We start from the raw sequence: 13059 nt of genomic DNA, 5'->3' as shown, positions 1-13059 counted from the left end.
TCTTTGTATCCCGGGTTTCGGCCCCAATGTTAGACTTCGGTGCACAGCTTGGAACAGACAACACCAGATCAAATGGTTCCAAAGGGGAGGGGGTTTATTAAGAGAGTGGGAGAGCGGAGGGAGAGAGAGAAGAGTAGAGAGGGTAGAGGCTGGCCATGACCACATGGAGAGAGGGGGGAGGAAGGGCAAGGAGAAGCTAGAGGCAAGAGTAAGAGAGTAAGATCTCAAATTTATATCTTAAGAACTAAAGAACTTTCTGCAGTGGAAATTTCTAGTTGTGTCATGTGATACAAACTCATGTAACATTTTACTGAAGCAGATTCATGTGATGTTTTCCTCAACCAAGTTTCATGGAAGGACATATGATCTTTACATAGAGTATAAGTAGGACCCAACAGACAGTAACAGAGTTTACATAGCTATCTATGCAATGCTTCACTGCTCTTGTGTCTTTGCTAACCTTCTCTTCAATGACAGAGGCATGGCAGAGAACTTCTCCTGGCTTTCTTGATGGTTCTGGTAGTTTCTGCTGACTGATGCAGATTCAGTAAAGGCCGGACTGTTTCTGCTGGACCATGCTGACACTACTGATTAGTGTTTTGTGACACTCTTTGAATTGTTGGTATCCTGATACTACTCAACAGGATTGCTGTTATCTTGATAACAGAGATTGGATTTACCTTAACAAACTACTTCTAAACAGGTCCACATCCACCATGTCCTATTTACCATCTTTTCTCCCCTACCTACGGTGGACTAGAAAGTGTGTGTGTGAGGGGGGGATTGTCAAGTGTTTGAGGACCCTTATTAAAGTAGGTTTTGGAAATTCTAAGCCTATAGGTTTCACCCAACATAATGGGTAACTCTGATCCCAGTGTGGTAGAAGGAAAGGCTAATTATGAGGAATTGCCAATATTCTTTGAGGAAGCTGGCAAAATAGTAGCTACACCCACTCGGAAGTTTTATGGTTTTGTTTCATTTTCTTCGTGTAAACTCTTTTAAAACAAGTAGTGGGAAACTGACAATTCTTTTATGTTAGAGAAGATTACAGAGTTAGCTAAGCAATTAGAGAGTTTTCAATTAGAATTAGTAGTGCTTGGGAAGCAAAATGAGCCAGTGGGAGGAGAACAGTAGTGTTTAGGCTTGATGTCTGAGACCAGAAATATACTGCATGATGAAAAAGGGAAGAAAAAATAGGCTAGAAAGAAAACTATTACCTGGTCTGCTCCATGTACTTTCACTGACAAGCACACAGAACACCTCTGTGAAACTAGAGGCCAGGAAGAGCAGGGGATGGCACAGGTGAAACAGAATGAGTATACTACCAGAGAATTTTCTTGGGCCTATACACGTACTGTCAGCCTTTCCAGCATATGCCTGCTAATGATAGTTGCCCTTCCTATAATGATTTGACCTGACATAGAATAGAAATATTACATCTAAGGAATTTTTATAGAGGCTATAGTATTGTATGACTTACACTGTCCATTATTAAAGAAATGTTAAATATTTGGGCTATACAAATAGGGTTATGCCTTAAGATTGGAAGGGATTGATGCCAGGTATTATAGAAGCTAGACAATAATTACAGTTTCTTTGTGGTGGAGGCATGAAACCACAAAAAAAGAACAATATAATATAGTGAGCAGGATAAATTTTACTAAAGACCAACTGCTTGGTGAAGGGCATCATGCTGACTTACAAAAACAAATGCAATCCAATAGTGATATAATTGGTATAATTGAACAATGTTGTGTTTCAGCTTTAAGAGCCTGGGATATGAGTGATGAATCAGGAAAAAAATCAACCATGTTTAATTAGGTGATACAGGGTCCTGCAGATGCATTCACTGATTTCTTAGAGAGATTGGATTCTGCTGTAAATCAGATCCTGAAACTAGACCATCATTGATAGAAATATTGGCGTTTTAAAGAACAAGTATTGAATGAAACTCAGCAATCAGAGCATTGAAAGCATGAGCAGCTTCAGTTGATGAATGGATAAGAGAGACAACTGGTATTGATTTTCCAGGAGCATCCTGCTAATATCATTGGGAAAGCCATAGCTAGATGTCTTAGAAGTCAAATGGCTTATAATTTAATTGTGGTGAATTGTTCTATTTCCAAAGAAGGCTAGAATATTCAGAGCTCAAAATAGGTTGTACATTGATTCTGGAGAATATAGTGTTCAAAGAAGTAAGCAAAAAGGTTTCTGCTTTCTGTGAGGTTTCCAGGGTGTTTCCGCCACTGTGGAAAGGGCAAACATTTGTCAAAGTACTGCAGATCCAATAGAGACATATGAAGTAACCTCTTGCCCTGGGAGAAGGAACAGAGAGGCTTGTCAGCTTGAGTACCCACAAAGAGCAGCATGAGCTATATTCCTTTGATCAGCCAGAAGAAACTAAACAGGAAAGAAAATCAAAATTAAGTATTTATGGTCTTATACATGCTACAGAAAGGAGTGTAGCTTTGGATCTAGCCACAGATATGTCTATTACTTTATCCCCCAAAATTGAATGTTACCAGTTAACCATGGGTGTTTATTGTACTTTACCCTATGGAATAATGAGAATAATCTTGGGAAGGAGTGGGTTAACTTCTGAAGGATTTATTGTGTATCATGGTATAGTAGATGGTGATCGCAAGAAAGAAATGAAAATCATGGCATATGAGAGGAAGGACATGCAAATTGATACAGAGATAGAATTGTTCAACTGTTGTTGGCAAGGCCAATCCAGTAGAAAGGACAGGGGCTTTGGAAGTACTGAAAAACTTGTGTTCTGGCAAACAATGGTTAATAATCAGAGACCCTAATTAATGGTACAAATGAATGGTGTTGACATAGGATGTTTGGTACATACAGGAGCTGATGTTAGTATTCTTTCTTAGAAGTCTTGGAATCCAGATTGGTCACTTCAGAGGATTTACAAACAGTTTATAGGAATTCGTAAATTATCAGGAATAAGTCAAAGTATCTAACGGATTAACTGTGTGGGACCAGAAGGGAAGTTGAGACATTGTGAGGGAGACATAACCATAAATTTATGGGGAAAGGGATCCTCCACAACAATGGGGTATGAAAATTAAGATTTCTGAAATTTAAAAGACAGCTAATGAGGAAATTATATAGGATGTGGTAGATGCTCCTGGGAAAGTTATTGACACAGGTGATTGAGAAAAATCACAATGTGTGCCCATTATCCAAAAGCAGGACATCACAGGGATTGATTTTTCCAAATTTTTAAATGGGGTCACTTCTGACATTCCAACAGTCTTGCCAATAAAATAGTTATTAAACAAATCTGTATGGCAAGAGCAGTGTCTCATAACAAAAGGAAAGTTGCAGGTACTTGAGCAACTGGTAAAAGAACAGCTGGAGGCCCACCATATAAAAGCGTCTTCCAGACCATGAAATTCTGCTGTGTTTGTTGTAAAAATAGAAATCAGAAAAATGGATGATGACAACAAAATTAAGAGAAATTTATAAAGTAATTCAACTAATGAGTCCTTACAGCCTGGAGTTCCTGCAGGTAGCCACATTTTTCTTGGATGCTGTACGGCATGCTCTAGGGCCATGATTCTACTAGACAATACTATAAAACACAGCCATGTGTTTGGAAAAGAACAAAGATGGGACAGTTTATGACAGTGATTCTCAACCTTCCTCATCCATAGATCTTTTATTATAGATCCTCATGTTGTGGTTGTCACCAAACATAAAATCATTCTCATTGATACTTTATAACTGTAATTTGATTTAAACTTGCTATAAATTATAATGAAAATATCTGATATGCAGGATATCTGATATGTAACTTCAGTGGGAGTCACAACCAACAGGCTGAGAATCAATGGTTTGGAGGGAGGAAAGGGAAGAAGAAAATGATGTGATTATATTATAATCTCAAATTACAAATATAATTTGCAAAACTTAAATAAAATAGATTATATGAATAATTCTAATAATCCTGTTTTGCTTCTGAAACAATAACCATACTCCAAGAAAGACTCTATGATTGCAGTATGTGACCCAGGTGCACTACAATTCAAAGTAGTTGATGATTTGCTCAATTTTACTAGGAACATGTGTGATCCATGTTTGAGCAACTTGAAGCTACTTCAAATCCACATTAACAATGCACAGTGTGTTGATTAGAAATGCTAATCATTCTGTTAACTAAAGACTGTTAAGTAGGAATTTAAGGATCAATGAATTAAGAATATTAATGTAATGTTTCAGGTAAACCCAACTACTCAATATTTCAGAGCTCAGAAGACATAATTATAAAAATGCTGAGAAAGAGTTGTGACTGAGAGAATGGACCATGAAGGTTTCTATTATCTTTCTTTCCTGTTACTTTTGAGCTAATAGTAGAAAACCATTATAGTAGTGGGATATATAAATGAAAAATTAATAATGGGGCTTCTATTATCTTTCTTTCCTGTTACTTTGAGTTAATAGTAGAAAACCATTATAGTAATGGTATATATAAATGAAAAATTAATAATGGTGTTTAGGTTCCATGTATCAATAGAAAATATTCATCCTCCAAAGGCATTGTTTATGTGATCAAGAGATTTGAAACAGAGAACAGTATACTCTGAGCATTTTTATATTGAACAATTTCATAATGGCATTTAAAGGGTTGAACATGAAAGTCATCATTGTGTAAAATGCAGCAAACAACTTATCAATGGGAAAAGTAGTCTAGACCTCATATACACAATTATAGAGGACACAAAGAATGAGATAAACACTGTGATGTGGAAGATACAAGTGAAGACAGCTTTGTGCTTCTCCTTTGCACTGTTTCTTAGCACAGGATAACTATGGAGAAGCCCAGCAGAAGTAGAAAGTAGAAAGGTTGATAGACAGTTAAACCCACTGTTGGTAGCAACACAAACCCCAGAATGTAGGGATCAGTGCCGAACAGATTTAGTAAAGGGTTAAAATCAAATATAAAGTGATCTATGACATTAGGAACACAGAAAAGTAAATCAATAATGAATCAGATCTTTATGACTCCATGAAGCAAACCTCCCAACCATGACACTCCCACTGACATGTTACAAACTGATTGGTTCATGTTGGATGCATAGAGCAGAGCTTGCACATGACCACACACTGATCATAAGCCATCACAGTCAGCAGAAAGACTTCAGCAGCTGCCAAAAAAATGCTCTCCAAAGACTTGGGTCATGCATTCATTGAATTGGATAGTATTTTTTTCTCGAAATGAATAAAAAATCAGTTTAGTGTTATTAACAGAAAAATAGTAGCTATCAATAAAGGAATGATAGGAAAGAAATAAGTACATAGAGGACTTTACCAATCAACTGTGTAATACTGGCCAGAATGAGCAAATTTCTGACAATAGAGCCTATGTAAATGAGCACATCACAGAAAATAAAATTTTCTGCATATTTTGGTTCTGTAGAGAACCAAATTAAGTCATATTCCTCTTCTCTACATGCATCATGGGAAAGTTTATTACCATTCCCTCAGTCTTTTCTCCATTTTTGTCCCTGTAGTTCTTTCAGACAGGAACAATTCCGGGTCAGAGTTTTTGACCGTGGGATAACAACCCCATCCCTCCACTTGATATACTGTCTTTCTACTGGAGATAGACTCTACAAATTCCCTCTCTCCACTGTAGGGAATTTTCTCTAAGATCCCTTCATTTGAGTCCTGAGTGTCTCTTACCTTTCATGTTCTGGTACTTTCTAGAGGGTTCCTCCAACATTCCACCTCCAAGGTTGCATATTTCCGTTCATTCTGCTGGCCCTCAGGACTTCTTCTTGTCTCCTTCACCCATACCCACCATACCTGACCAAGTTCCCCTTTTCCCTTCCTTCTTCCCTCTTCCACCCATATCTTTCCCCCTTTCTCTGCCTCCTGTGACTGTTTTCTTCTTCCTCTCAAGTGGGATTGATGCATCCTCACTTGGGCCCTTCTGCTTGTTAACCTTCTTGACTTCTGTGGATTGTATCCTAGGTATTCTTTACAATTTGGTTAATAGTCACTTATTATCTTTTTGGGTCTGAGTTACCTCAGACTATTTTCTAGTTCCATCCATTTGCTTGCAAAACTCAGGATGTCCTTGTTCTTAATAGCTGAATAGTATTCCATTGTGTAAAACCACATTTTCTGTATCCAGTCGTCCATTGTGGGACATCTGGGTTGTTTCCAGCTTCTGGCTATCACAGATAAAGCCACTATGAACATAGTGGGACACATGTCCCTGTGAAATGGTGGGACATCTTTTGGGTATAAGCTCAAAAGTGGTATAGCTGGATATTCAGTTAGATCTATTTCGGTTGTACCAGTTTGCAATCCCACCAGAAATGGAAAAGTGTTCCTCTTTCTTGACAACAAGTGCTGTCAATTGAGTTTTTGATCTTAGCCATGCTGATTGGTACAAGGTAGAATTTTAGGGTCATTTTGATTTGCATTTCCCTGATCACTAAGGACTTTGAACATTTCTGTTGTAAATTCTCTATTTAGCTCTATACCCCATTTTTTGATTGGATTGTTTATATTTTGGAGGTTAGCTTCTTATGATATAGACAATAGACATGTGAGCTTATTTCAAGCAAGAGGACATTGGAGTAGGATGTACAGGACACAATAATCTTTTTATGAAAAATACTTATAATTGTTTGCAAACTTAGGCATCTTCTGTGTATCTGTTTTAGATAATTATAGCAAAGTCTAGTTGATAAATAATAGTCGATTAATGCCTATTATTTCTAGTGGTCACTATCCATTTTTCTTCATACTTGACATGAAAAGTACCGACACACAGAAGGTTCCAAGGCGTCTCTCTGTCCAAGCACCTACTCAGCACATGCAATGCCTGGGCCCCACCTACAGAATGGTAAAAATAACCACCTATACACACTTGAAAACACAGTACCTCCCCAGAGAATATCATAAAAATGCTCTGTATAAGCTGCTGTAGGCTAGTTCTCAGCACAACAATAGCTATAGTTCCCTTCCTAGATTACAAAAAAGAAAAAGAACCTCAAATGTTGCAATCAGCAAATAGATTGTTAGTCGTTAAAATTTTGTCATGAATGAGTAACATGCATTTTACAGAACATTTATAATTCTTCTGCTGAATAGCTCTGATATTTTGGGTCTCAAATGATGTTGCTAACTGGTGAGTTGGTAACTTGGTTATATGTGAATGATAAATTTTTCTTAAATTCTATTTTCAGGGGAAATTAAAATTTATTTTTAAGAAATAATATCTACCTAAAGATCTTGCTTAACAGTTGAGTTTTAAATGCTTAGAAATAAATTGGTTCTATATATGTTATAATGTTTGTTTGTCAAAACAATGTACTAGTATCTAAAATGTTTTCTCTCTGTAATAGTCTCATATAATTATTAGTTTGGCAGTTTGATAACTGACAGATAGTTATTAAATTTTTTTCATGTACGAGTTTGGTAAAATATGAAATGAAACATAAATATTACAATTTGTACTAAAGTTGTCAAGTCAGAAAATACAAGGAAATAATTTATGCTGTTATACAACTGATTCTTTGACAAGGGAATAGACATGATGATAAATCAAAATGACATATTTAAAATAATAGTAGGACGAGTGTGAATAAATAATTTCAAAGCTATTATTCCTAAATATGTAATGTTGAGAGTAGCTTTTACTCTTATATTAGTAATCTATATAGGAAGAATTCTTATATACCATTGATCCTAGCCCCTTTCATTTTATGAACTAAGAGTATAAGGTCCTGTATCGAAGAAGTGACAGTATTAGAAATTGGACTCAATTTTCTGCTATCCCCTTGTTTTCATCATGTGACAAAGTATATGAAAATATAATACAAATAATAATTCTTAAGTAGTCTCACTAGTCATTCTTGAGCATGTAGGAGATATTGCTACCTCAAACTTTGTAAGAACTATATATTTGTGACTTTCCAGAGTTGGTTATAGATCTAAGAACTGATTCAGTTCATAATTCATGAACAGAATTTAAATTAATTTATAATCCCATTTTTAAATTAAATGTGTTCTGCTTAAAAAGACTGACCATGAACCAAATATTGAAATTCAGAAAACTTATGTTTGCTTGATTGGTACAAGCATGTATAGAAAATTGAAAGTTGGATAAGGCAGAATTCATGCTCAATTTATCTCTATCTTATTCTTGAATTTGGACAGGACTTATAAAGAGATAATGATGAATTCAAGCTCTGGGGTCAGAAAATTCTGCTTGGAAGATGTGGTCAGCTATATGCATGTCTATCTTCCAGGTTAAGATTATAGCTATTTTTATTTATCTTTCAAGAGACACATCAATACTATCACAATGCTGTTATTAAAATATTGTAATAAGGCTCTTTTTATCTCTTATGAAAGTTGAAATTCAGAACAGATCTCTAAAAATAAAGTAAGATTTATTAATTCACAAAGGTGATATATGAAGCAAGGTGTCAAAAATATAAAGATTAATTAAAATTTTACCAGTAATTATTTCAAATACTAATACTGTGGAATTTCTGTATGTGAAGAGGTTGAATCAAAACAAAAAAGAGGCATAATTCTGAAAGAGAACAAGGAGGGATACATAGAAGGGCTTGAAGGGAACCAAAGAAAGGAAAATGTTATAATATTTTATCTCAAGACATTAAGAAATTAAAAATTTAATATAATAAACCAAATTCCATGGAGAAAGTCAAACATCAACTTTAACCTTCTCAGTCAAGGCAACTTAAGATCCCATCAGTATATTGTAATAATTACCTAGTAAATGAATAAAAAGCAAAGGATGTATGTGTTTGTTAGCTATTTTAAGAACAATTATAATATACATTTTCTAGTTTAATAACAAAATATTGTTATTATTATTACCTACTTTAAAGAAAGACTAGAATCTACTTCTAAAAAAATCTATGCCTTTAGTATTATTCATGAAATTTCACTATGGAAATGAAATAATTCATTTTATAATTCAATATTATTATGAAAATCAAGAACTTGATGGTATTTTGTAGACTTCTGTCTTATATTGATTACTTTGGTGGCATTTTTTGTCTTACTTGTCTTTTGCTTGTATATTACCATTTCTAATTTTATGTTATTTGTGTGTATGTGTTTCTTGTTTTTTCTTTATGTTTAAAAAATCTTGTTTCTTTGTTTTGTGGGTTTTTTTTTCAGCTTTCCTTTGTCTATTTCTTCACTAAATTGGGAGAAGAGGAATTGAGTTTTGTGTGTAGGAAGGTGACAATAATCTTCGAGCAGCTCAGGAAAGGAAGCCATTTAAACTTTTTTTCAATAAGAAAGTTAATTATTGTTAATGTGGATTACAGTATTAATTAATCTTCAATTAGTCAAGTAGTAGAGGGAAATTAAATTGAAAATTTGAATGTGAATTCAGAGCTGAATTGCAGATTAAAGGGAACATTTTGAGACTATTTGATAATTTTAAGATGTTTTATTTAGAAGTATTAAAAATTATATGTGCAAACTTAATGATTTATTCTTGTCCAAAATGTTAGAAGCCTAAGATGAGGTCTGGTCACTACCTAATACAATTTCCTAAGTTCATATAGCCTAATCTTTCAAGTTTTTATGACTTTTATTGATTGATAATGAGAATCATACTACTCATACATTTTCTATGGATTAAAAATAAAATCACTCTTTGTGAAACAAGACAATTTGGATGGAAGATGCTAGTCTCAAAATGTTTTAACATTTTAACATTCCACAAAGTTATTGTATATTCAAAATAAGTATAGTAAGGTGTTCTTCCTCATACTTAATAATAACTACAATAATTACTCTAGAGTTTATGATGAATTCACAGAGTTATTATGTCCATTCTAGAAGACTATTATTAAAGCAGGTCAGATTTTATATTCTACTTAAAAAATCAGACAAAGTTGTAAAGTAAAGGCACATTATAGAAGAATAAAAAGAACATAGCCTGTATTGAAACTACTTTTAGGTTAACCACAACTATTATAATTTTCAGTGTCTAGAGAGTATATGTATTTGGATAAGAGATTACATTGAACAATAATAGAACAGAAATCTTAATTTGATATAAGATTCATTTAAAACCATCTGTGATATTTTTGCAGAATCCTAAAATCTAGTATAACTGAATACCAGATTTATTTATCTGAATTATTTGGCTGAAGCAAATTAAGCCTAGCTACTATATCAGAAACTGTTAGAAGATACTTCTAAACATGAACTCCTCAATTATGTCATTTCAGGTGGTTTGCAAATTCTGTCTACAATGAACCATGGATAAAAACAGTAATATCACAGTCTTTATTTTATTGGGACTTTCCCAAAATAAGAACACTGAAATTCTCTGCTTTGTATTTTTTTTATTTTGCTACATTGCTATTTGGATGGGCAATGTACTCATAATGGTCTCTATCACATGCACTCAGCTCATTGACCAACCCATGTATTTCTTCCTCAACTATCTCTCACTCTCCGACCTCTGCTACACATCCACAGTGACCCCTAAACTAATGACTGACTTGCTTGCAGAAAGGAAAGTCATTTCCTACAATAACTGCATGATACAGCTCTTCACAACTCATTTCTTTGGAGGGATTGAAATCTTTATTCTCACCGGCATGGCCTATGACCGCTATGTGGCCATCTGCAGGCCCCTGCATTACACTATTGTCATGAGCAGACATAGGTGCAACTTGATCATCATGACTTGCTGCACTGGAGGATTTGTGCACTCAGCTAGTCAGCTTCTTCTTACTGTCTTCTTACCATTTTGTGGCCCAAATGAGATAGATCACTATTTCTGTGATGTGTACCCTTTGTTGAAATTGGCCTGTTCCAATACACACATAATAGGTCTCTTAGTCATTGCCAACTCTGGCTTAATTGCTTTAGTGACGTTTGTTGTGTTAATGTTCTCTTACTTTTTCATATTGTATACCATAAGGGCATACTCTGCAGAAAGCCGGAACAAAGCTCTATCTACTTGCAGTTCTCACTTAACTGTTGTAGTCCTGTTTTTTGTACCTGCACTATTCATTTACATCAGGCCAGCCACCACATTCCCAGAAGACAAAGTGTTTGCTCTTTTCTACACCATCATAGCGCCTATGTTCAATCCTCTGATCTACACACTGAGAAACACAGAGATGAAGAATGCCCTAAGGAAAGTTTGGGGTCATCAAGGATTTCTGAAGGGGTGGTAAATTTAATTTTCTGAGATATTTCTTCTTTCCATGATTGATTTCAGGAGTCAATGCATGTAAGATCCACTGTCACTTTTTTAATGCTTTTGAATTTTTTTGCAATCAACTACATGTTCTTTAATGAAAATACTAAATAATCTAAATATAATTAATTCAAATTTCCTTTTATGGATATCATTTTTAATATTAATGAAGCTTTCCATGCACATGAGACATTTTCTGAGATTTCTTTTTCTTCCCACTTCCCTGTAGGAAAAGCTGAATGAAGATTAGCTAAAAATTCTGTCCTTCTATGCAGAGTGCTTTTGTACTCTTATAAGGCATGTGGTTTGGGTTTACTTATTTCACCGAATAAAATGACCTCAAGTTAGCTAACTTAAGAAGTACACTTTCTCTGTGTACCTCCTACTTATGATTTTTTTTAAATGCATTTGGCCTGGCCCTTGTACTGAAAAAAATTATCCAGTTAACTTCATGTTAATAGTAGTGATTTCCGGGAGAGGCTCAGTGGATTGTTCTCTCTGTAATTTTCTAGCTGTTTCTGACAATCCCTCACAATGGCAGTAATCAGTGTGGTGATTTTTCCTATGAACTGTGCCTAGAAGTGCCCATCACTGTTTTTACTTCACATGGTTTAAAGTACTGTGATCTCTTTCTGAGTTTGCTGTTGACTGCAATTAGTCAGCTTTTTAAAATTATTAATTGTCTGAATTTTTCTTAATTTGCATTTAAAAAGACTATAAACATGAGCCAAAACTTTTCACTTTTTTATCAGAAAGAAATACAAAATTACAGAGTTTTGTAACAGCTGTACATGCTAGAAGTTAGTAAACAGCAACAAAATAAATACAGGAGGAATTATTATTTTCAGAGATTAAATGTCAAGACCAGGCTCCCAAGAGGAGTCCTGAGGAAAGGTACTTCCTCATTCTCTTTCATTGTCATAGACTTTACATATCAAGTGACTTAGCAGTGACAGTAAATGAAATCTAAATATGTAAATCTCATTGCCTGGCACTATTTAGCCTATCAAAGGACCCTCCATGACACACGTGTTTTGATTTCTTGTTCACTGTTACCATCTTAACTACCAATAGTAGTGCCTGCTCTGTAACTGATGCTTAGTAGGATTTTGAATGAATGAATGAATGAATGAATGAATGAATGAATGAATTAGTGACATATCTTCTCATGTACACACATGTACTCTCTGTTGTGTTTTACTTGCTTCTTGAGTCATCCAGATAATTTGTTTTATGTATATTATTTATAATCTCACAATAGGGTTAAAGCTATATTAACCAGATTCAAGATTGCAACTGAAATATCAATCCTAAAAGCTGCAGGAATGAGGGCATTGTGCTTCAGAGAGGCATGGGCAGACATTCTTCTTACTAGCTTGTTCTGGTTACAGTGATGGCCTGAAGGAGAGGAAGCCTCAAGGAAAAACACCTAGCCTAGTATTTACTGCATTGTTAAAATTTTTGACTATTATCATCAATACAAACCCTTAATCATGAAAACAGATGAAAATTTTGAACTTACTGGAGATCCTAGAGAGACTACGATTATGAAATGTACTTTATAAATGCACACTACCATATTGTGCCTATGCGTGGATCTTTTGGCCTCTGGAAAGCTTACTCCTGTTTTTAATTTGATATTTTATTTATTTACACTTCATATGCCATCCCCTTCCCTATAGTCACCCCCTATTAATCCCCTATTCCATCCCTCCTCCTTTTTTGCCTTTATACTGTTTAAATACATGCCCATATTAAGGTCAGTTCTAGGTTGAGGAACTAGCAATACAATAGATGCAAATAGTCAAGGAACAAGCAAG

General features: G+C 34.8%; 1 protein-coding gene across 1 annotated transcript; it reads left to right on the top strand.

Moving 5' to 3' along the window:
- Positions 1-10286: 10286 nt before the first annotated feature.
- On the top strand, positions 10287-11219 carry LOC114637436 (olfactory receptor 4P4). The gene has a single exon (XM_028785659.1). The coding sequence runs from the start codon at positions 10287-10289 to the stop codon at positions 11214-11216; it is 930 nt and encodes a 309-aa protein (XP_028641492.1). The 3' UTR covers positions 11217-11219.
- The last annotated feature ends 1840 nt before the right edge of the window (positions 11220-13059 follow it).

This window comes from Grammomys surdaster, unplaced genomic scaffold (genome assembly GCF_004785775.1).
Source record: "Grammomys surdaster isolate TR1022 unplaced genomic scaffold, NIH_TR_1.0 125284, whole genome shotgun sequence".
Taxonomy (NCBI): domain Eukaryota; kingdom Metazoa; phylum Chordata; class Mammalia; order Rodentia; family Muridae; genus Grammomys; species Grammomys surdaster.
This window is presented reverse-complemented; position numbering and strand designations above follow the sequence as displayed.

Bases quoted from the DNA above. Each gene is read 5' to 3' on its own strand.
- LOC114637436 (XM_028785659.1), top strand. From the start codon at position 10,287: ATGGATAAAAACAGTAATATCACAGTCTTTATTTTATTGGGACTTTCC.